The sequence below is a fragment of the Dipodomys merriami genome, unplaced genomic scaffold (genome assembly GCF_024711535.1).
Source record: "Dipodomys merriami isolate MVZ:Mamm:240054 unplaced genomic scaffold, mDipMer1.0.p SCAF_3, whole genome shotgun sequence".
In the NCBI taxonomy this organism is placed as follows: Eukaryota; Metazoa; Chordata; class Mammalia; order Rodentia; family Heteromyidae; genus Dipodomys; species Dipodomys merriami.
This window is the reverse complement of record NW_027204492.1, coordinates 94,888,989-94,911,911: the sequence shown is the minus strand read 5'-3', so window position 1 is coordinate 94,911,911 and position 22,923 is coordinate 94,888,989. Positions and strand designations below refer to the sequence as shown.

At 40.2% G+C, this 22,923-nt stretch overlaps 1 protein-coding gene and 1 pseudogene across 1 annotated transcript in view; both read left to right on the top strand.

The window, feature by feature from the left end:
- The first annotated feature begins 16,210 nt into the window (after window positions 1-16,210).
- The window catches only part of Tspan7 (tetraspanin 7), a 114,814-nt gene continuing 108,101 nt past the window's right edge, over window positions 16,211-22,923 (top strand). The window contains exon 1 of the mRNA XM_070040634.1: window positions 16,211-16,339. Coding sequence (XP_069896735.1) covers window positions 16,259-16,339 — 81 coding nt within the window. The 5' untranslated portion in view covers window positions 16,211-16,258. The remainder of the gene's footprint in view (window positions 16,340-22,923) is intronic.
- Window positions 19,043-19,159, top strand: LOC138840594 (U6atac minor spliceosomal RNA; annotated as a pseudogene).

Genomic DNA, 22,923 nt, shown 5'->3' with positions numbered 1-22,923 from the left:
AACCTGTATCCTTATTTCAGCATTTTGTTATTTCCCTTCCCCTCCCCAAATTAGAAAAATCTATATACAAGATGTAGGGTACCAGAATCAAATACAGTGAAACCAGGGGTTATACAATGGGGAAGAACATACAAAAAAATCACATAGTACATTATAAGTACATTAAAAACAATAGGAACAAATATAAAACCTTTTGTGTCCCTATCTTGGGGTTCATTTCACTTAGCAACATCTTATACAGTCATATGTACATAGTTTTTGAACTTTTCTGCTTGTCCTAGACAAATACTAGTTATTGCAAATAAGGGAAACCATGGGACCTATGTTTCTTTGAGTCTGGCTTACTTCACTTAATATAATTTTTTCCAAGTCTTTCCATTTCAAAACAAATAGGGCTGTGTCAGTCTTTCTGATGGAGGCATAGAATTCCATTATATATGTGTTTGTGTGTGTGTGTGTGTGTGTGTGTGTGTGTGTGTATCACATTTTCTTGATCCATTCACCTACTGAGGGGCATCTGGGTTCGGTTCCATGTCTTATCTATGGCTGCAATAAACATAGTTGTGCTGGTAGCTTTAGTATGGTCTTGTTTGTGATGATTTGGGTAAATGCCCCAAAGTGGGATTGCTGGGTCATAGGGGAACTCTGTGGAGTTTTAGAGGAACCTCCATACTGCTTTCCAGAGTGGTTGAATAAGTTTACACTCCCACCAACAATGCAGTAAGGTTCTCTTTTGGCCACATCCCCACAGCATCTGTTGTTATCAGATTTCTTGATTATAGCCATTTTAACTGGGGTGAGGTGGAATCTCAGTGTTGTTTTGATTTGCATTTCTTTTATGGCTAGAGAAGTTGAGCATTTCTTCATGTGTCTATTGGCCATTCTTATTTCCTCTTCAGAGAAGATTCTCTAAGTTTTTAGCCCACTTATTCATCGGGCAGTTGTTTCTTTGGGATTTGTTGTTGGGGGATTTTATTTTTTGAGTTCCAGTATATTTTAGATATGAGACCCTTGTCTGTTGTATGGCTAGTGAAGATCTTCTCCCAATCCATAGGCTTTCTATTGATCTTGCTAGCTATGTCCTTTGCCATGCAGAAGCTCTGCAGCTTCATGCAATCCTATTTGTCCAGTCTTTCTTTGATTTGTTGTTTCTGGGTCTCTATTAAGAACCTTTCGGCCTGTGCCAAGGAGCTCTAGAGTTTCTCCTAATCCTTCCTGTAATGTTTTCAGGGTGTCTGCTTTGACTTTGAGGTCTTTGATCCATTTGGAGTTGATTCTGGTGCAGGGTGATTTATAAGAAATGAGCTTTAGTTTTTCCACAGGTGTTTAACCACTTTTGCCAGCACCACTTACAGAAGAGGCTGTCTTTCTTCCATTTTATTTTTAGCTTCCTGATTAAGTGGCTAAAGGTCTGTGGGTTCATTTTTGGGTCTTCGGTTCTATTCTATTGGTCCTCAGGTCTGTTCTGGTGCCAGTACCAAGCTATTTTGATTACTATGGCTTTGTAGTAGAGTTTGAAGTTTGGTATTGATATTTCTCCAGCATTGTTCTTTCTGCTAAGGATTGTTTTTGCTATTCGGGGTCTTTTATTGTTCCGTGTGAGTTTTGGGGTTGCTTCTTCTATTTCATTGAAGAATGAGGTTGGGATATTGATAGGTATCACATTGAATTTGTAGATAGCCTTCAGCAGTATTGCCATTTTCACAATGTTAATCCTCCCAATCCAGGAGCGTGAGAGGTTTTCCCACTTGCTTAGTTCTGCCTTAATTTCCTTTTTCAGGTTTTTAAAGTTTTCATCATAGAAGTCCTTCACTTCTTTAGTTAACTCCTAGATATTTTATTTTTCGTGGGGCTATTACAAAAGGAGTTGCTTATGCTTGGTAAGAAATGTATGCATTATCCTGCCAATGTAATTGTAACCCCTCTGTACAGTATGTTCTCAAATAAAATAAAATAAAATTTAAATTAAAAAAAATCTAAAAAAAAAAAAAAAAGGAGTTGCTTTCCTGATTTCAGCCATGCTCTTCTCATTGTTGGCATACAGAAAAGCCATTGATTTTTGAGGGTTAATTTTATACCCTGCTACTTTGCCAAACTTTCAGATCAGCTTGAGTAACTCAGGAGTGTAGTTCATGGGGTTCTTTAAATACAGGATCATGTCATCTGCAAAGAGGGAGAATTTTACTTTATCTTTCCCTATTTGGATCCCCTTTATGTTTGCATCTTGTCTTATTGCTCTAGCTCAGAATTCTAATACTAAATTGAAGAGAAGTGGAGCCTGTGGACATCCTTGTCTCATTCCTGAATTTAGAGGAAATGGCTTTAGTTTTTCACCATTAAGTATAATGCTGGCTTTAGGTTTGTCATACACAGCCTTTATTATAGTGAGGAATGTTCCATGGATTCCTAGTTTTTCCAGAGCTTTCATCATAAAAAGGTGTTGGATCTTGTCGAATGCTTTCTCTGCACCTATTGTGATAATCATGTGGTTCTTATCCTTGCTCTTATTGATATGATGAATTATATTGATTTGTATATATTGAACCAGCTTTGCATCCCTGAAATGAATCCTGTTTGATCATGGTGTATGATTTTTTTGATGAGTTGTTGAAGTCAATTGGCCAAAATTTTGTTGAGAATTTTTGCATAGATGTTCATCAAAGAAATGAGTCTCTAGTTCTCTTTCTTTGATGAGTCCCTGCTTGGTTTTGGGATGAGGGTTATGATGGCTTCATAGAAAGAGTTTGGTAGTGAACTTTCACTTTCAATTTAATTGACGAGTTGGAGGAGTATTGGTGTGAGTTCTGCATTGAAGGCCTTGTAGAATTTAGTTATAAATGCATCTGGTCCTGGGTTTTTCTTGGGTGGGATGTCTCTTATTGCTATTTCTATTTTGATGCTTGGTATGGGTCTGTTATGTTATTATGTTATTAGCATAAAAGTTTGAGAAGTATTCTTTTATAATGTTCTGAATCTTGGTTGTTTCTGTGGTGATGTTTCAATTCTTATCTCTCAGTTGCTTTATTTGTTCTCTTCTCTTTCTGGTAAGATTTGCTAAGTGTCTGTCAATTTTATTAATTTTTTTTTTCCAAGAACCAACTCTTTGTTTTGTTGATTCTTTCTATGGTTTTTTTTTGGACTCTAATTCATTTAATTTGGATTTTTTTTGTCAGTTGTGGGGTTTGAAACTCTGGGCTTAGGTGCTTTCCATGTACTCTTCAGCTCAAGGCTAGTGCTTTACCACTTGCACTACAGCACCACTTCCGGTTTTCTAGTGGTTTATTGGAGATAAGAGTCTCAGGGACTTTCCTGCTCAGGCTGGCTTTGAACTGTGATCCTCAGATCTCAGCCTCCTGAGTAGCTAGGATTACAGGCATGAGTCACCTGCATGGATTGGATTTAATTTTAATATTTGTTTCTGTTTACTGGATTGGGGTTTGACTTGTTGCTCTTTTTCAAGGAGCTTCAGGTGCTTCGTAAAATTGTGAGTTTCAGATCTCTCCAATTTGTTGATGTACGAACTCAGAGCTATAAATTTGCCTCTGAGTACTGCCTTTGCTGTGTCCCAGAGTTGCTGGTAATTTGTGTGTTCATTTTTGTTAAATATCATAAACATTCTAATCTTTTGCATGAACCACTTTGGTTCAACAGTGTGTTGTTCAGCCTCCAAGTGTTACAAGATTTTTCTTTGTTGGCTTTTGATGTTGAATTCTAATTTTATTCCCTTGTGGTCTGAGAGAATACAGGGCATACTTTCAATGTTTCTGAATTTGGACAAATTTTTTTGACCTAAAATATGATCTCCAAAATAGAATGTTCCATTTGCTGCTGAGAAGAACATGTATTCTGATGTTGCTGGCTGACATATTCGGTAGATGTCTGTTAATTCTAGTTGATCTATGCAGTTGTTTAGATATGCAGTTTCTCTGTTGAGTTTTTGCTGGGTTGATCTATTCAGTGGGGATAGTGGTGTTTTAAGGTCCCCAATAATTAATGTCTTTGGATCTATGTGAGACTTTGGGGAAAGTAGTGTTTCTTGGATAAATTTGGGTGCTCTGTTATTTGGTGAATAGATATTTAAAATTGTAATATCCTCCTGAAGGAGAGATCACTTAACTAGTATGTAATGACCTTCTTTATCCCTTCTTGCTAATTTTAATTTGAAGTATATTTTATCTGATATTAAGATTGCAACTCCCTCCTGTTTATGGGGGGCATTTGCTTGGTAGATTTTATTCTAGCCTTTCACTTTCAGAATATGTTTGTTTTTGTGGGCAAGCTGTGTCTCTTGAAGGCAGCAGATAGAAGGATCTTGCTTTTTGATCCAACTAGATAGTCTATGTAGCTTAATTGGAGAGTTAAGTCCATTAATATTGAGAGTTAGGACTGAGAGGTGTTTGGTAGTTCCTGCCATGTTATCCACCTTCTGGGGGGGGGGGGCTGTGTCAACTGGGTTCTTCCTATGATTCTTGGATTTTCTATTTGGGGTCTGTTCTTGGCTTTTATTGTGCTCTTGTTGGTTTTCTATGTTTAGGACATCTTTAAGTATCTTTTGTAAGGTTGGTTTTGTGGAGATATATTGTTTCAATTTTTCTTTGCTGTGGAAGGTTTTTATTTTTCCTTCCATTATGAAGGAGAGTTTAGCTGGGCAGTTTCTTGGTTGATAGTTGTTTGTCTTTAGGGTGTGGAATACATCATTCCAGGCTCTTCTTGCTTTCCTTATCTCTGCTGAGAAATCTGAAGTTATTCTGATTGGTTTTCCTTCATAGGTGATTGATCTTTTCTCTCTGACAGCTTTAAGGAACTTTTCCTTGCTCTCACTTGATCCTGTGCAGATTACAATGTGATGGTGGGATGTCCTGTGCTGGTCTGATCTATTTGGGCTTCTAAAAGCTTTTTGTATCCCAATGGGCCCCTGCTAATTTCTTAAGTATGTTATATTGAAGTTAGGAGGTCAGGTCTGGCTCGTGCCATATTGGCCACAGGGTTGGATGATAGGATCTGGCATCTTGTCTTCATGCTGGGGGAGGGAACCCCCCTGCCCATCACCTGCCTCCCAGGTGATGGGTGTGCCTGGATCCCTGGAGGCAGGGGTGGGCACTTGGCTGATAGGTTACTGAATCTGTCAGTCCAGTGCATGGGATTGGGAATTTCCTGTGGATCTGCCCCCTATTTAGGACTTGGCCAGCCTAGCCGCCATGATGCCATCCCAAGCGTGTCTCCATGATTGTCTCCTGTGTCTCATCTCCTGGCTAGTCTCCAGTCACCATGGTCCCAACTCAGCTCTCCATTGGAGCTGAACTAGATTGTTGGTATTGTTTTTGTTCTTTCTTTCCTCTTTAGCCTGTTTCCTAGCTGTGTTATGTTTATTTGGAGGCTGCAGGCCTTTGTAATAATGGGCTGTCTGCACCCAGCTAACTGTATATTAAAGATTCCAATATTCTATATTTCAAAATGTGGCTTCTGTAGTGATTCACCTTACAACATAATTAGCTACAAAACTTTTTGTGTTCCCAATATCATTATGACTTTTTTCTGATATACTTTAAAAAAAGAGTTCTTAATCTGCCAGGAGGAAAGGTGAGAGAGTACATCATTTGTTCTCTGTCTCTGTCTATCAAGCTGTCATCTGTGCAGCCCCAACCCTCTAGTGTTTGTTATGGTCCCCTGAACCAAGTTTGCTAAGCTCAATTCCCTCCTCCCCCTATTTTTTGATTGAGCACTTTTTCCAACCTACCCTTGATAGCTCTAGTCTCTGTTCTACAAATATTTCTGAATTCCAGGGAAAGTCCTTTTGGTAGCAACTTGGGAATGAAACTAGAGTTTTAGACCCAAAGCCCAAACCTCAGCAGTTCCACATGTCATGTCTAGCCACTTGCCCCTATGCCAAATAAAGAGACATGATGAAGAACAGAGAAAGGAGAACAGAGAAAAGCAGCTATTGGAAGAAAACACTTCAGTACTTCTTTAGCTGTCCACAGAAGCATAGACAATGGCTTAAGTTTTAAATCTACAGAACCGAGGACAAGGAAGGAGAAAGGTATGCATAGTTTAAGCCATCCCAGCCACAGGTGTGGCCTGGTTGACCATTAGCTCAGTCTTTGTCTCTGAAGGGGTTCTAAAGAAGCTGTTATCACTTTACCACTTGTGAAGAACAGGAATAACTCAGTCGCTGCTGCCTGGTGTGTGGTCTGTCCAGAGCTTTTGACTATTCTCTTCCTTTAGAGAAGTTTCACCTTTTGCCACAAGATAAGAAGAAAGCACAGCCTGCGTAAGAGCCAATTTGCCTTTTGTCACAAGATGCTTGTAGGTGATATATCATGCCCTTCATGGAGCCAAGATGATTGTAAAGTGTCTGTAGGAGGAAATGGCTCAGATCAAAGAACACAGATGCAAAATAGGGAGTCTGGGATACTTAGCCTTTATCCTGCTTTTAGTTAATCTATGGGCCCAGCAAAAGCAGCCTGGGGGTTGCCTCTTACATAAAAACCATGTCAAATAAAGATTCAGGTTGAAGGTCAGAGAAAGGCAATTTGATATGTGGTAGCCATGAAAAGATAATATTTTAATCCATCTGCAGCCATTTTCAGGGCAGAGGTATGTTGTATAGAAAAAGAACTGGGGTAGCAAGAGAGACGTCAGCATAATTGTTAGCTGATTTGGACTTTGCCAGAAAACCATGCAGGCATCCAAGTACAGAGAACAAAGAAAGGTTTATTGCTGGGAAAGGGGCCAGCAAGACTCCTTATCACAAGGGAGAAGTGAGAAGCACCGGCTACTGTCTGAGGTAACCTATATAACCTAGAAGGTTTTGGAGGGGCTAGAAGGGGCTAGGAGGCAGAGACCCTGGTGTGGATGTGAGGGCCAGGGGCTTTATCATGGTGGACTAGGATTTATGGCTGCTTGCAAACAGTAGATAAGGGGTCCTGCAGGTCCCAGACCTGAAGATCACTCTAAGGGGCTCTTGTTGTTTTACATGGTGGTAGCTGCTCTAGAGGAGTGCCATACCAAGGTAAAGGGGTTTGGAGGCTGATTATTCACTGCCTTTACTAAATGAGCCTAGTGTTGCCTAGGAAGGGAGCATGCTAAGCTGTAGAGCGGGGAAGGAGTGTACTAAGCTATGGGAAGGGAGCTCATTGGGCTAACAATGTTCTTCATGCTTCCTAGTGACTGCATGCTAAGAGGACTGTTTGGAAATATGTCCAAACATGGTTGCATGTTTTCAAAGCTCGCCTCCACATTTATTCAGATTGGAAGTCAGCCCTATTTTCCTTCATCACCCACACGTGCTCTGCCTGAAGGGCTGCCTCATCCATGTTAGAACAATTTCTTTTACCTGCCTCAGGGGTTTCAATTCCAGATGGAGCAACTGGTGAGTGTTTAAAAACATTGCTGGCTAGGCTTAAAAACCACTCTGACTGAATGAGTCAGAATCCCTGGAGGTTGGAGCCCAGGCATTCATAAATCTAAAAGCTCCCAGTGGATCCTAACACAACCATAGTTGAGAGGCACTGCTTCTGTCCCTCCTCCCATCTTGCTGCTACTTCTGTTAGAACCAGATTAAATCAAACAAATAGAGTATTAATTAGACCAAGGAAAAATGAAATTTAACTGGGACAAACAAGTCCCAGGTAACCTGAGAAACATAAGTACAGACCTTAGGAATGGGACAAACTGAGGTCTGGCATTTACTGAAATTTGCAAAGTGAGTAAGAATAAGGCCAAACTTGAAAGGCAGAATCTCCAGGATAGTCATTAAAAGGAAAAGTTCCAAAGACAAAGACTTGAATTGGTGAGTTAAACACCAGGTTACTGGAATTCAGTAGATAACAGTGAAACTCAGAAAACGCCAGAAAACCTGGAAGTTGGTTTGATTTTGGGGTATGATAAGTAAGAAATCTAGAATGTGGTTTTTGTTTTGAGGACTTATTACTTTGCGTATAGACACTGTAATTGCTATTTGACTGCTTCTTTGATGGAAAGATTTGGGATAAGGGCTTTACCTTGTGATTTATGGCCTTGGTTATTGGAATAACTGGAATTATAATCACCATTTTGTAATCACTAACTGCTAGCTCTGCTTCTGTAACTTGCTTCTTTGGCAATAGAGAAACTACCACTGGCCACCTGTGAGTGGCACCCTCCCCCATGAACCTTGCCTTTAAATTCCCTGAGCTATTTGACTTTGAAGCTGGTCTTCACGGTCTTGGTATAATGGAGATCAGACGCCATGGCCATTAAATGATTCCTAGCCCTTTCGACTGAGTGTTGGTGACTCCTTTTGCAGATTGTGGATTTGAGTCCCACTGGCCCTAGGAAGCTGGGATATTTCACTTCCTAGGTTCAAACCTCCTTTATTCCCAGTCAGGCTGCTGCAATTACTTCTCAATTCTTTCCCCGGTTTTGGTCCTTTCTTCCAATAACCTCTCTCATTCTTCTTCATACTGCTTCCCAAATTACTTTCCCAACCACAAGTCAGATCATGTCTGATTTGCCTTTGCTAGAATCAAACTTGGTTTATCCTGAGTGAGAAACTCAGCACCATTCAGTCCTCATTTCTGCTTCCTTTACTCTTGTTACTCCTCTAGCATGCCTTGTCACTTTTTTTTGTCAGTTGTGGGGTTTGAAATCTGGGCCTGTACGCTGTCCCTCAGCTCTTCATCTCAAGGCTGGTGATCTACCACTTGAGCCACAGCACCACTTCTGGTTTAATCATGGTTTATTGGGGATAAGAGTCTCATGGACTCTCTTGCCTGGGCTAGCTTTGAACCTCTATCCTCAGATCTCAGTCTCCTAAGTAGCTAGGATTACAGGTGTGGGCCACCTGCACCTGGTGCCTTGTCACTTTTCTGAGTTAGCCTTCCATGCCTTTTCAAGCTGTCTCTGTTTGTGTTGTTTCTATCCTGTCATGAGATACGACTCCAATGCTCAAATATCATTGTTATCTAGTCATACTTCAAGACTTATTTCAAATATCACACTCCTACTTCACTCATCAATGAAAAGTGTTGAGTCACTACTGTGAACCATTCATTTTCTCTGCAATTTTCTTTGGGTTCCTAGGGTATTTAAGTGGTGAGGCTGTGATATTGACAAAACAGATAAAAGTACCTCCCTCTGTTAGGGTTTACATTTTAGTGAGAGACTCAAGCCAAAAGAAAAATAACCAAAGCTAAGCACACAAACATAAAAATGTTAGATCAGTTCTGCGCAGGCAATTAGAATTGAGAGCAACTGGGTGGCTATTCTTCTCTGAAATGACCTCTGAGACTGTGAAAATTATACTGGGATTTAAATGACAGGAAGGGAGGGATTGTCCATTCAGTGTTAGGGGCAAAACTTGCCAAAGGGAGGCCCAACCCGTGTGAAAGACCCTCAGTTTAACCACAGAGCCAAAGAGTCAGAAGAAGCAGAGAAAGTTAGAACCAGTGCCTGTATGCTTCCTAAACTGGGGTAGAATTGAAATGTGGCCAGGTCCTGTTGGTGATTCACACATAATCTTAGCTACAGCTACTCAAGAGGCTAAAATCTGGAGGATTATGGTTCAAAGCCAGACAGAGCAGAAAAGTCTGTACCATTTTAAATTAATCAATGAAATGTAGTTTGGAGACATGGCTCAAGTAGTAGCACCAATCATATGCAAGCAAGCAAGTGAGTGACCCCTCCCCCCCCAGTTCAAGCCCCATACTGGCAAAAAAAAAATAGAAAGAGTTGAACCAGGGTGTCAGTGACTCATGCCTGTAATCCTAGCTACTCAGGATTCTGATATTTTCCTGTCTGGGCTGGGTTTAAACTTCGATCCTCAGATCTCAGCCTCCTGAGTAGCTAGGATTATAGGCATGGGCCACCAGCAACTGGTAAAATTGGAATTGGGGGGGGGCATCAAAGTTTTTTTTCATTTTTTATTGTCAAGGTGATGTACAGAGGGGTTACAGTTACATAAGTAAGGTAATAAGTACATTTCTTGTCAAACTTGTTACCCTTTCCCTCATTTTTCTCCTACATTACCTCCCTCCACCCCACCCCCAAGTTGTACAGATCATTTCCAACATATTGTCTTGTATGTATCGCTGTTGCATTGGTTCCTCCCTTGTCCTATGTCTCACTGTTCTGTTGTTCCCCTTCTCTTCCCTAATTCAAATAAATGTATATACAATACCAGGGTACCAAAATCACATACAGTGACAACAAGAGATATAACATAGGGGAACGAACATACAAAAGAAATAAAAAAATCACATAGTACATTAAAAATGACAACAAAGTAAAATCTCTTGTGTCCATATCTTGGAGTTTATTTCACTTAACATCATCTTATAGGGTCATATGTACATAATTATTGAGCTATTCTGCTCATGTGCTAAGATTATTCTAGATATATACTAATTATTGCAAATAAGGGAAACCATGGGACCTATGTTTCTTTGGGTCTGGCTTACTTCACTTCATATGATTTTTTCCAAGTCTTTCCATTTCATTACAAATGGGGAGGTGTCACTCTTTCTGATGGAAGCATAGAATTCCATTATATATTTATACCACATTTTCTTGATCCATTCATCTACTGAGGGGCATCTGGGTTGGTTCCATATCTTAGCTATGGTGAACAAAGCTGTGATAAACATAGTTGTGCTTTAGTATGGCCTTGTTTGTGATCATTTGGGTAAATGCCCAGAAATGGGATTGCTGGGTCATAGGAGAGCTCTATTACAAAGCCATAGTAATTAAAACAGCTTCGTACTGGCTGAGACCTGAGGACCAATGGAATAGAATTGAAGACCCAGAAATGAACCCACAGACCTATAGCCACCTAATCTTCAAAAAGAGAATTAAAAAAATAGAATGGAAGAAAGACAGCCTCTTCAGTAAATGGTGCTGGCAAAATGAATTAAACATACGTAGAAAACTAAAGTTAGATCCTTTATCACCCTGCACCAGAATCAACTCCAAATGGATCAAAGACCTTGAAGTCATAGCAGACATCCTAAAAACATCACAGGACGGAATAGGAGAAACACTAGGGCTCCTGGGCACAGGATGAAATTTTCTTAATGAAGACCCCAAAACACAACAAATCAAAGAAAGGTTGGATAAATGGGATTGCATGAAACTGCAAAGCTTCTTCATGGCAAAGAACATGGCTAGCAAGATCAATTGAAAGCCCATGGATTAGGAGAAGATCTTCACTAGCTATACAACGGACAAGGGTCTCATATCTAAAATATACCTGGAACTCAAAAAATTAAATCCCTCCCCCCAAAAAAAATCCTCAAAGAAACAACCACCCCATTAATAAGTGGGCTAGAGACTTAAAGAGAAACTTTTCTGAAGAGGAAATAAGAATGGCCAATAGACACATGAAGAAATGCTCAAAACTTCTGGCCATAAAAGAAATGCAAATCAGAGGAACATTGAGATTCCACCTCACCCCAGTTAGAATAGCTATGATTAAGAAATCTAATAATAGGGGCTGGGAAGGTGGCTCAGTGGTAGAGCGCTTGCCTTGCATGCGTGAGGCCCTGGGTTCGATTCCTCAGCACCACATAAGCAAAAAGAAAAAAAGCCAGAAGTGGCGCTGTGGCTCAAGAGGTAGAGCGCTAGCCTTGAGCTGAAGAGCTGAGGGACAGCGCCCAGGCCCAGAGTTCAGGCCCCAAGACCGGACACCCCCCCAAAAAAAGAAATCTAATAATAACAGATGCTGGAGGGGATGTGGCCAAAAAAGAATCCTACTTCATTGTTGATGGGGGTGTAAACTTGTTCAACCACTCTGGAAAGCAGTATAGAAGTTCCTCGAAATTGGACCGTTTTAAAGCAAAATAGTGGCATAATAAGATTTGTATTTGAGCAAGATCACTATAGATGCTGGGTGAACAATAGATGGAGAGGGTGACAGTAGAAGCCAGGACCAGGTATTGATGGCAGTTCAGTTTTCCTTGAAGTGCTTGTTAAATTCCAAGCAAACAAAAATTTCTCTTGCTTTTGGACAAATGATTAAAATGATTCCTATCACTTAAAAAGGCCTGGATGATTTGACTCCCTCACCAGCCCCCAGTACATCTTCTTTTCCTCTTGCAAGTGAGCCTTACTGACATTCATTTAGTTTCTTAAATGCATCCTTCTCTCAGGCTGCAGGAGCTTTGGAATTGCTGTGGTTATATATTTATTACATTATGTAATTTCTGTGTATGGCAAAATATACATAACATAAATGTAACATTTTACCCATGACATTTAATGCATTTACAGTGTTGTGGAATCATCAGCACTATCTAGATCCAGAAGTCACTCATCATTCCAAGAGAACTCTCCATATCCCCTAGCCTCTGGCCACCACTCATCTGCTTTCTGACTATGGATTTAGCCATCCTGGATAGTTCACATGAAAGGAATAAGAAACTATATGATCTTTGTGTCTTTTCTTATACTTACTAATGTTTACAAGGTTCATTTGTGTTGTTTCACACAACAGGTAGTTCATTAATTTTTATGGCTGAATAATACTTCATTATATGGATATCTTACACTTAGATTATCTATTCACCCCCTGATGGACCTTATTTAAGTTATTTCTACTTACAAAGAATGTTCACATGAACATTCATATGCCAATTTTTGTCTATTTTCCATTCTTTTTGGTATACACCTAAGAGTGAAATTGCTGGGTGGTTTGGTAACTATGGTAACATTTAGTGGAACTATAGATCAGTGAATCCTATTCCTTTTCTATGGTGACTATATAAAAAGTACCACAGATTGGCTGTATTAAAACTACTGAAAATTTCCCACCATTCTGGAAGCTTGGAGTCTAAAAAATCAAAGTGTCACCAGAGCCATGCTCCTCTAATTCTGAGCTGAATCCTCCCCTGTGTCTTCCTAGCCTCTGGAAATAACCATTGATCCTTGACATTTTGCAGTTGTTTCTCATCTCTGCTCTGTTGTCAAATGGCCTTCTCCCAGTATGACTGTCTTTATATCTCCCTCTCTCCTTGTCTTCTTTATTTTTAAGGACACCAATCATATTTGATTAAGGGACCATAGTACTCTAGTATGACCTGGTCATCACTTAAATAATTATACCTGCAACAAGGTTTCTTCCAAATAAGTTCACCTTCTGAAGGTGGGACACAATTCAATTAATGAGCACCTGATTGACATCTGGTATATCTGAATCCCCTGGTGAGTGTGTTGACACAGGTTTGGGGTGAGGCCTGGAGGGGTCAGAGATTCTACATTTCCACAAACTGTCTATCAGTCAGTACTGTTAATTCAGGGATAGGGTTGATAACAGATGGTGACACCTTACATAATAGAAAAAGTGGAAATGAGACCAAATCACATTTTACAAACAAAACAGGCAAAGCTTTATAGGATAACAGCCAGGACTGGCCAATTTCAGTTGGAGCCAAAAGGAGGTAAGCAGTGACCAAGTGGAGGGTTTATCAGGCAGTTGCTCTCTGAATAAGAGAGCAGCAAGCTTTTATTTGTTTTTGAAGACTGGGTGGGCTGAAGTTTGGTCTCTGTACATTCTTCTTGGGCAGTGTTTCAAACAATATTTTTGTTCTTGTGCACAACATCCTGGCCTTGTACTTCATGGCTAATGGATAGTCAACTTCATTCAGGAACTGCTGAATTACAGCTGGAAATATCATCATCTAAAAACGTCCTGGCCATACGTATGATAAGGTTGAAGAACTTTTGGTGCTAGAACTGTTGAGGGAACACAAGGGCAGGGTCGAAGAAACATACATCTGCTCCGAGAGACAGTGAGCCAAGTAAACTGTTTTAGAGTCTTGGACTAACCATTTCTCAAGTGGTCAGTCCATCTACATGCAGAGCTGAGTAGAGCCTGACTCACATTGAGACAGCAAAGGGGAGAGGATATGCCGGCAGAGATGGCAAGCATTTTAGGCTAGATAAGTCCTAAACAATGGATTTGCTCTTTAATAGAGAGTCAATGCTTTTAGTAAAATCATCCTTCAACTTCCTATAAAGTAACTTAACTAATTGTTGTTGTAACTCTGAAATCATAGAGGTATTAGCTACAACGAGCTAGAGGAAAGTCACCAGTGCCTTGCCCAGATGAGTGACTGCTGATGTTAGTGATTTTAGGTCAATGAAGAGCAAATGAAGCTAGAAGGCTTGTTTTTGTCATTTGTGTGGCTATCTTGAACTTCACTAGTTTTAGCATGGTTTAGTCATAAGGAGCTCTTCATCTGTAAACATTCTGGCCTTGTGGTCTTGTGATACATATGACAAAGCTGTTGACAGAGCACAAGGATGAAGGCAGAAGAAAATGCATTTCATACTTTTATTGGGTTAACAGGCTAAGACCAGAATTTTCTTCTTGTCTCCTTGCAGGCATTCCCTACCTGTTTCAGGGTAGCAACCTGTCCTGGTTCACGCAAGCCTTTTCTAGTTTCCACAATGAAAACTCCTAGATGCATAGAACCCCTTAATCTGTGGGAAACTCAGTCCTTAGTGTGTCATCCTCTCAGTCCTTGGTTTATCACCCTCTATCACAGATCACAGTTTGAGTAGCAAGAATCTAGTTAGGAAGTATCTCAACTTACCTATGAATCACATTACTGAATACATACATCACTGAATTTATATTACTTTATATCATTACAGTACTTAGAGTTTACACACAGTTTTTGCTTGATCATTCCAAGTTTTCAAAAATTATGTACATGACAAAAGCTACAAATGGAAATGCTATTATTTCAAGTTGGTAGGTGGCATGTGTGAATATCCTGGTAACTTGCCTAATTATCTATGTTGGGCTGGACATTGGGATCTTTGACTCTTTTAAGCAGTAATTACACATGGCCAAAGCCTTTTGAGGCTAAGGATACTGACTGGGCAGCAAGTGACTTGCAACTCTTATTTCATATTAAAGCCACCTGAAGAGCTTAAAAGTTGCTGAGTCTTTACCTCATACCAAACAACTCAGAATTGCTGGCAGTGTACACAGGCATAGAGAAAAGTATATTAAAGCTTTCCAGGTGATACAAATGAATGGCCAGCTTTGAGAATCACTGTGCAGTAGTCCCTCTGCCTTTATACCAGAGGCACCCCACTTAAATGTATTTCTAACTTTCTTTCCTTTGTATTCACATTCTTCTCCCCCTTCCAAGACAAAATACCTTTTGTATGATTGATCATTTCCTTAACCAGGTTCTCTTCCTCATATTTGTATCCTATTTATACAATGACCTCACTGACCTGGGACCATGTCTAACTCATTGGAGGTAATAATTAGTTTAGCAACAACTGACCTTGAGAGGCTCTTGCCAAGCTTTATTGGCTCCATGGTCAGTCCTGAGGCTTGAACTCAGAGCCTGGGCACTGTCCCTGAGCTTCTAGCTACCAGTCTACCACTTAAGCCATAGCGTCACTTCTGGCTTTTTCTGTTTATGTGGTAATCCTGAGGAATCGAACCCAGGGCTTCATGCATGCTAGACAAGCACTCTACCGCTAAGCCACATTCTCGGTCCTGAAATCTCTTTTTAATTTGTTGAATATTTTATATGCAGAATGTTGACTCATGCCTGTCATTTGGCTTTATTATATGTACATGGCTCAATATGAGGAAATCTTAAAAAAAAAATCTAAACAAGAAAGGAACTCCTTGAGAACCTGTGAATATCTGTGGTGGTGTATGAATTTGGGGACTCTTGAATTCCTGACCACTCTTTCAGCTGTCTCTGGTCACTTGTCATAGTCTGTTTCAGATACAGACACTTACTTGCTGCCCAGGGCATGACTATTGAGTCACTTACATCTGAGAAGGCCCACTGGACATCCAAACGTCGAAACGTGACTTATTTTTAGGGTCACCAGCATCTTCTCGTAGGTGCTGACAATTTTACAGATATAAGGCTGTGCATTGTAAAAGTAGAAATCTTAAAAACCTGAGCTCAGTGGGAGAGGTTCCATGACCTTTGAACTGGCCTGCAGGCTCTCAGGTTTCCTCCTCCGAACCTCGCCCCACCCCTCACCTAGGCTAAGGGTCTGAGCCTGCGCGAGACGGTTGGGGGTTGGAGGCTTACCAAGCATGCGCAGAAGCTGCCCGGCCTGAAAATTGAGCAGAGCCCCCCGCGAGGTGCGCGTTCACGCACGCGCACGCACGGCTTAGCTTGCGCGCGCATGGGGCTTCTCGCGGCACGCGCCTCCGCTCCGCCCCGCCCCGCCTCTTCCCCCCTCCCGCGCGCCCGCCCGCCGCTTGCCGCCACCGCCGCCGCCGGAGCTCCGTAGTATGGCATCGAGGAGAATGGAGACCAAACCTGTGATAACCTGTCTCAAAACCCTCCTCATCATCTACTCCTTCGTCTTCTGGGTGAGTGTCCACGCCTGGCCAGTGGCCGGGACACTGTCCACCAGTCTTTATGATGATGCCCTTAGCAAGAAAGGTGGTGGTGGTGGTGGGAAGTAAACTAAAAAATCAAATCGTGGCCCCCTCCTCAAGGAGACAGGAGCCTAGTACTGGGTCCGAGCTTCAGCATGGTAGGGTGTAGGACTGAGTGGCTTGGACCCTGAATTCTGCTTGGTACAGACTGCAGCTGGTTGTGTAGTGGGGGTGAGTGCAGGTTGGCGACCTTTCGGAATTTTTTTTTTTTCTTTTAATGCATTGATGTCTTTTTTAAGCTATCGGAATGGGGTCAGCTCCCAGGGAATGTTGCGGGTTTGTTTTCTTTTCTGGATTCCTCTTCATGCCCTACCTTTACCAGTCTATTCGCAGCGCCTCTTTTGAGCTAACCTGTGGCGGCGTTGGGAAGAGAGTGCAGGGTTTGATCCCAGGTTTCTAGTTAATTCCCGACTCTACCCGGTTAATGAGAGGCACCTGAAGCCCTGTGCCGGCTTGAGCAAGGGCGATCAGAGTCCCTGAAGCGCATTAATGGGGGGTAGGCGCCTCCACCGCGTGGAGGCACACCGAGGGAAAGAGGGTCTTACATAAGCCAGGGGCATCTTTGAGCTTTCTCAGCGACCTAGAAGATGAGTCTTATGACCCCCCCCCCCTTCCCACAACCTTCCATCTTTACATTCCTTATCTAGTCATTCTGTTCACTGCGGGAACCCCATCTGCAGGGTCCTAGAAGAGGACCCCCGCCACTTGGTGAGAGCGGTAGCGCCCTAACTCTTCTCAGTCTAATTGGTGCGGCTTCCAAGCCCTTGAAGCTCAATGCAGAAGGGTGACGTCAGCCCCTCAGCCAGGGCCACAGGGGGCTGCATGGTGCACCTCGCGGAGGGATGCGCGCGCGGGAGGAGAAGGGGGAGGATAAAAAGGAGGAGGAAGAGGGGGCTCCAGGCTTGAGCCTTACCTCATCCTGTTTGGCAATTCATGGAATCAGTGCAGGGCTGACACTGCAGTGATTCACTTGGAGAGGTGGGTGGTATCTAAAGACCATTCCCCGCTCTTTCTCTTTTGGCGTTGATGCCCCCTCCCTCGGTTCCCTCTTCCCATACCAAACCACAGCTACTCCTTAGGAAATAAATACCCCCCCCCTCCTAATTTGGGTCATTTCAGCTTCCAAGGCAGTCATTTTGAAACCTGAGGCTCTGTAGGAAAAAATCAGTCTCATTTTTGGTTGTTTTCCTTCTTGCCCCCCCCCCTCCCACCGCGCATATTAGCTCTAATTTTGCTTTGAAACTGGAGTACAGTGCTGGATGAGGCACCCAGACTTGGCTTGATCGTGAACTTGGGTATTTGCAGTGGCCAAGGAAGAAGGAGCTGAGATTTATTAAGGATTAAAAAAAAAATCCCTCATGCCCCCGCACATTCCCTTGTTGCAAATATTCAGGTCTGGGAAACTCTGAACTCTAGGGACCATGTATATGTACCCGGAGCTTTCAAATGAGATGTGCTACATTGATAGATTGCATCGGAAAATAGATTGCACAAGGAAAATGTATAAATTGATTACTGGTACTGAAAACAACACAGATTGAACCATCTCTGGTGGTATGCACACAGAGGATCATGTCATCTTGTTTGTCTGCAAAAAAAAAAATTACGTATGCCGATTACTGAAAACTTCCTAGTAGCCATTCCTGGGGACTAGTTTAGCTTTTTATGTATTTCCTTAAATCTGTTTTTGTTTGGCTCTGTATTATTTACTTGACTTCCTACTTTTTTTTGGAGCAAATTATATGAAGGATTATTTTTAGCTTCCTCAAAAATAAGGTTTGTGGTACACAGGAAGTTGGGTTATTTTCTCTGCATCTCAGCAGGCTGGTAAAGGGGGTCTTACAAGGCTTAGCCTTTCATAGAAACTCTAACTCACCTTGCTGATACCTCTCAACCCATACTATGAATCTAATTACTTAATGCCTCCTAATACATCTTAACCACTGTATTTCATGTTCTCTGGAAGTTCCTTGATGCCGACATTTTAATTTTTTTTATGCCGTCAAGATTTTCATGTTCTTACATATTTATCTGCAGCATTTTCATTAGTTTAAATAGCATTGAAGGATCATTTCCTACAACCAAAAGAATAAGATTCCTCCAGACATGAAAACATTAGAAACAAGGCATGTTTGTTAATCAGGCACAGTCTAAATGCTCTTCTTTCCATTGTGTCTTAAATGCTGGTTTTAAAAAAAATGATTCTGTGTTTATTACAAACCTCAACCTAAATGCTGTTTTTATACAGCAGCTTTATTGAGACATAATTCACAAGCCACAAGTCATCAATTTAAGGTATATTAATATATGTAAATATGTAAGTAATATATTTGAATATATTCAGCATATTTTAGTATATTCACAGATAAATGGAACTGTCACTATATACAATTTCAGAACATTTTTCACCTCCAAGAAACCATGTTCCCTTCCTTTAGCTGGCATTCCATACCCCATGTAACGCTCATGCCAGCCTGAGGCAACTCCTAATCTACTTGCCGTCTCTGTAGATTTTCCTATTCTACACATTTCGTATGTATAGGGCCACACAATACTTGTCCTGTTGTGACTAGATTCTTCCACTTAGCATAGTGTCTTCAAGGCTGTTCCATGTTGTAGCAGTCCTTCATTTTTTTTTTTTATGAAAGGAGAGAAGGTTAGCACTTCCCTTGTCAAGGATGGGGATGGAAGAGGCCCTTGGGCCTGACAACACGCATACAGTTAAGTCATTGCCACCTACTTCATTTTTTTATGATCAAATAATATTCCCTTATATGGAATACTACTACATTTAGTTAATCTATTGTCCATTGATGAACATTTGGATTGAGTCATTGGCTATTATGAATAATGGTGCTATAAAACATTCATGTATCAATTTTGTATTAACATATATTTTCATTTCTGGCCGTCAAATTACTGGGGCACATGTCACTCTATGTTTAATTGTTTGAAAAATTGCCATACTGTCTTCCAGAGCAACTGCTATCATTTTACATAGCCTCCAGTTGTGAGGGTTCCAGTTTCTTTGCCTCCTTGATAGCATATTTTTTGGTCTCTGGTTTTCAACTGTAGCCATCCTAAGTAAGCACAAACTTACATCTCATTATGGTCCTGATGAGCATGGATGTTGAACATCTTTTTGCACACTTATTACACATTAGTATATTTTCCTTGAAGAAATGCCTGTTTATATCCTTTGACCATTTTTATTTGTATTGTCTTTTATTGTGATAAAAGGATCCTTTATATGTTGTGTATATAAACCCCAATCAGAGATATTATTTTTTTTGTCCTGGTCCTGGGGCTTGAACTCAGTGCCCCAGTACTGTTCTGAGCTTCTTTTGCTCAAGGCTAGTGTTCTACCACTTAAGCCACAGCTCTACCTCCAGCTTTTTAGATTTGGTAGTTAATTGGAGATAAGAATCTCATGGACCTTCCTGCCTTGGCTGGCTTTGAACCATGATCCTAGGATCTCAGCCTCCTGAGTAGCTACAATTATAAGTTCCGGCTTCAGAAATTTGATTTGCAAATATTTTTCCCATTCTTTGTGTTGTGTCTTCACTTTTTCTTGATGTCTTTGAAGTATAGAGGTTTTTATTTAATTTAATTTTATTGTCAAGGTGATGTATAGAGGGGTTACAGTTACATACATAAAGTAGTGAGTACATTTCTTTTTTTATTGTGAAAAAAAGAAAAAAAAAGAAATGTGTAGAGGTTTTTGTTTAATTTTAAGGAAAGAAATCTATCCATTCTTTCTTTTGTTGCTCATCCTTTGCCTGAATTCCATGTCACAAAATTTACATGTTAAAAGCTTTTTATAATAATGATTTCTCTGAACTGTGAATCCCAGCTTCATAGGGACTACTTTAATACTGCTTTTTCTACTAAAGTTGGTATTTACCTGGTCTTTGAATGTTAGTGCTTGGCTAACCTAACTTTCCTTTACCCCCATCAGCTATACTTTGTCTTTCTACTATGTAAAGGAAAGCTGTGGGAAATTGTCTATATTTTATATACTTAGATGTTTATGTACTGTTGGGGATGTTTTTTGTGTGCTGTTTTGGACAAAATAAAAACTTCTATATTGGGGCCAAAAATTCTCTGTTCAGTAAATGCAATTGGTACATTAATTTTTCTTCCTCATCTTTAATAATGTCTGGGACATGGTAAGTACTCAAATATTTGTCAGAATTTGTGGAATTATGCTAACTAGCAAAATATGACTAGTTTTTTTTCTGAGGAAAAGATGGAGGAGTGATTAGGTACAATTATTTTAATCATGCTCTTTGTGAGTTGTTTGAATTGAATGCCTCTTCCGTTACTTCAGTATAGCTTAGGGCTAAAAGATCTTAAATGGTGGTGGACAGTATCATCAGGAAGTACTTGGGCATGTACTAAACTAGAAGTCTGCAGTTAAGAAAGAGATCTGCTTTTTTGTCTACAATCATTCTTCCTCTCTGAGAGGTTTCTCTAAAGTGGTGGTTTTCAACAGGAAGCAATCCTTCCATATTGGCAATGTTTGAAGACATTTTTTGTTAGAGATAGGGAGGGAGCTACTGGCATCTAGTGGGTAGAGGCCATCCTACAGTATACTGGACAACTTCTTGAAACAAATGAACTGATTGAAAGTATCCACAGCACCAGCAATTTCGTTATTTTACTTAGTATTCGAAATATTATTCCAAAGCATGTGCAACACAATCAAAGGGAAGAAGAACAATATTCTCTATGGTATGCCATAATATGTGTGTGTGCACATGCACACATCTGTGCACCAATCCAGGGGCTTGAACTCGGGTGTCTGGGTGTTGGTATCCTAGGTATTTTTGCACAAGGCTAGTGGAGCCACAGCTCTACTTCCAGCTTTGGTTAATTGGAAATCAGAGTCTCATGGACTTTCCTGCCCTGGCTGGCTTCAAACCGTGATCCTCAGATCTCAGCTTTCTGAGTAGCTAGGATTACAGGTGTGAACCACCAGCACCTGGCTAATTCTTTATTGCATCCACGATCCAGGAATATTTACTCACAGGAATATCCACTCATATTTTAGGAATTACTGGGATTTAAACTAGGGGCCTCACTCTTGCTTGGCAAGTCCTTGTACCACTTGAGCCACTCTGCCAGCCCTTTTATGCTTTAGTTAATTTTTGGGTTAGGGAATCATGTTTTTTGCCAGGACTAGTCTTCGATCAAAATCACACTACTTCTGCCTTCTGTGTAGATAGAATTACAAGTGCCCCAGCTTGTTGGTTGAGATAGGTAGGAGCCATGCTAACTTTTTGCTCTGTCTCCAGAGGAGTTGAGATTACAGGCATCTGCTGCCATACCCAGCCCTATATTTCTTTATTTGAAGACCAAAGGTAGGTGGCTTTTTATACAGTGTGTTCTAATGGATATGCTGATTTGTCTTCCAATTATATGACATCATCTGAATATTAAGTAAAAAGATTATTTTCCTTGATTTATATGTTCCATTTTCAGATTCCGAGTAAAGGAAGGAAAAAATGCACCTAAGAATAGGTAATTTTGTGCTTTAAAGACTGGCAAATAGTGCCTGGCACATAGTAGTAGGTTTACTCAAGAAATATTTACTTAGTTAATAAAGAATGAAAAATGAATTCTTTACTACTTTTGGGCCCAGTTATTTATTTTAATTCATGTCGATGGAGGAGGAAGCTTTTTATAAAAGAGTTATGTTTAGTCTATACATGGTAATTTAAATCTGCTCCGCTACTAACATATGGACTAGAGGATTTTACAAAGAGTTGTTCATCTTAAAGATAATTCAATCATTATATACTTGTGATTTAGTTTGCTGGATATTTTATTTATTTAAAATTTAAATTATAACAAACTTGATTACAGAGGATAGCTATTTTAAAACATACTATTCTACTTTCCTGACAAATACAATTAAAGAGCAAGTGGGAAATATTATAACCATATTACCAGGTAAACTCTGTTTTGGTTTATGAATTTATGTGTATTTTAAATACTTGCCTGAGTTCTAAGAGTTAAATATATTATAGCTAAACAATATTATGAGGAGAAATAGCCATTGTTTCCTTCCAATATATATTGGATTTGATGATTTGATTTCTTTTGTGATGAGCCAAGGAGGTGGTAGTTAGTTTATTAATAGTGCTATTCTTTCTTAAAAAATTATTGTAAGGATGCTGTACAGAGGTGTAACAGTTTCATGAGTAAGGTAATGAGTATATTTCTTTATTCAGTTCTTTTATGGTGAAATAGTAGTTATTTTAGGGGGGAAGCATCATTAATTTGGGGAGATTTGAAAAATAATAGTCAATAATTTTTTTCCTTTCATCATCTAGAAAGTTGAGGTATTGTAGGTTAAATAGAAAGTGAAAGAACTTAAAGACAAGAACTGATATTTTACAGAATGCATTGGGACTTGTACTGAAGCTTATTCTTTAGCATATTTGAATTGCATGTCACTGCAATTCAGCAAACATTCATTGACAATCTCTTATATGGCAGATATCAAATGT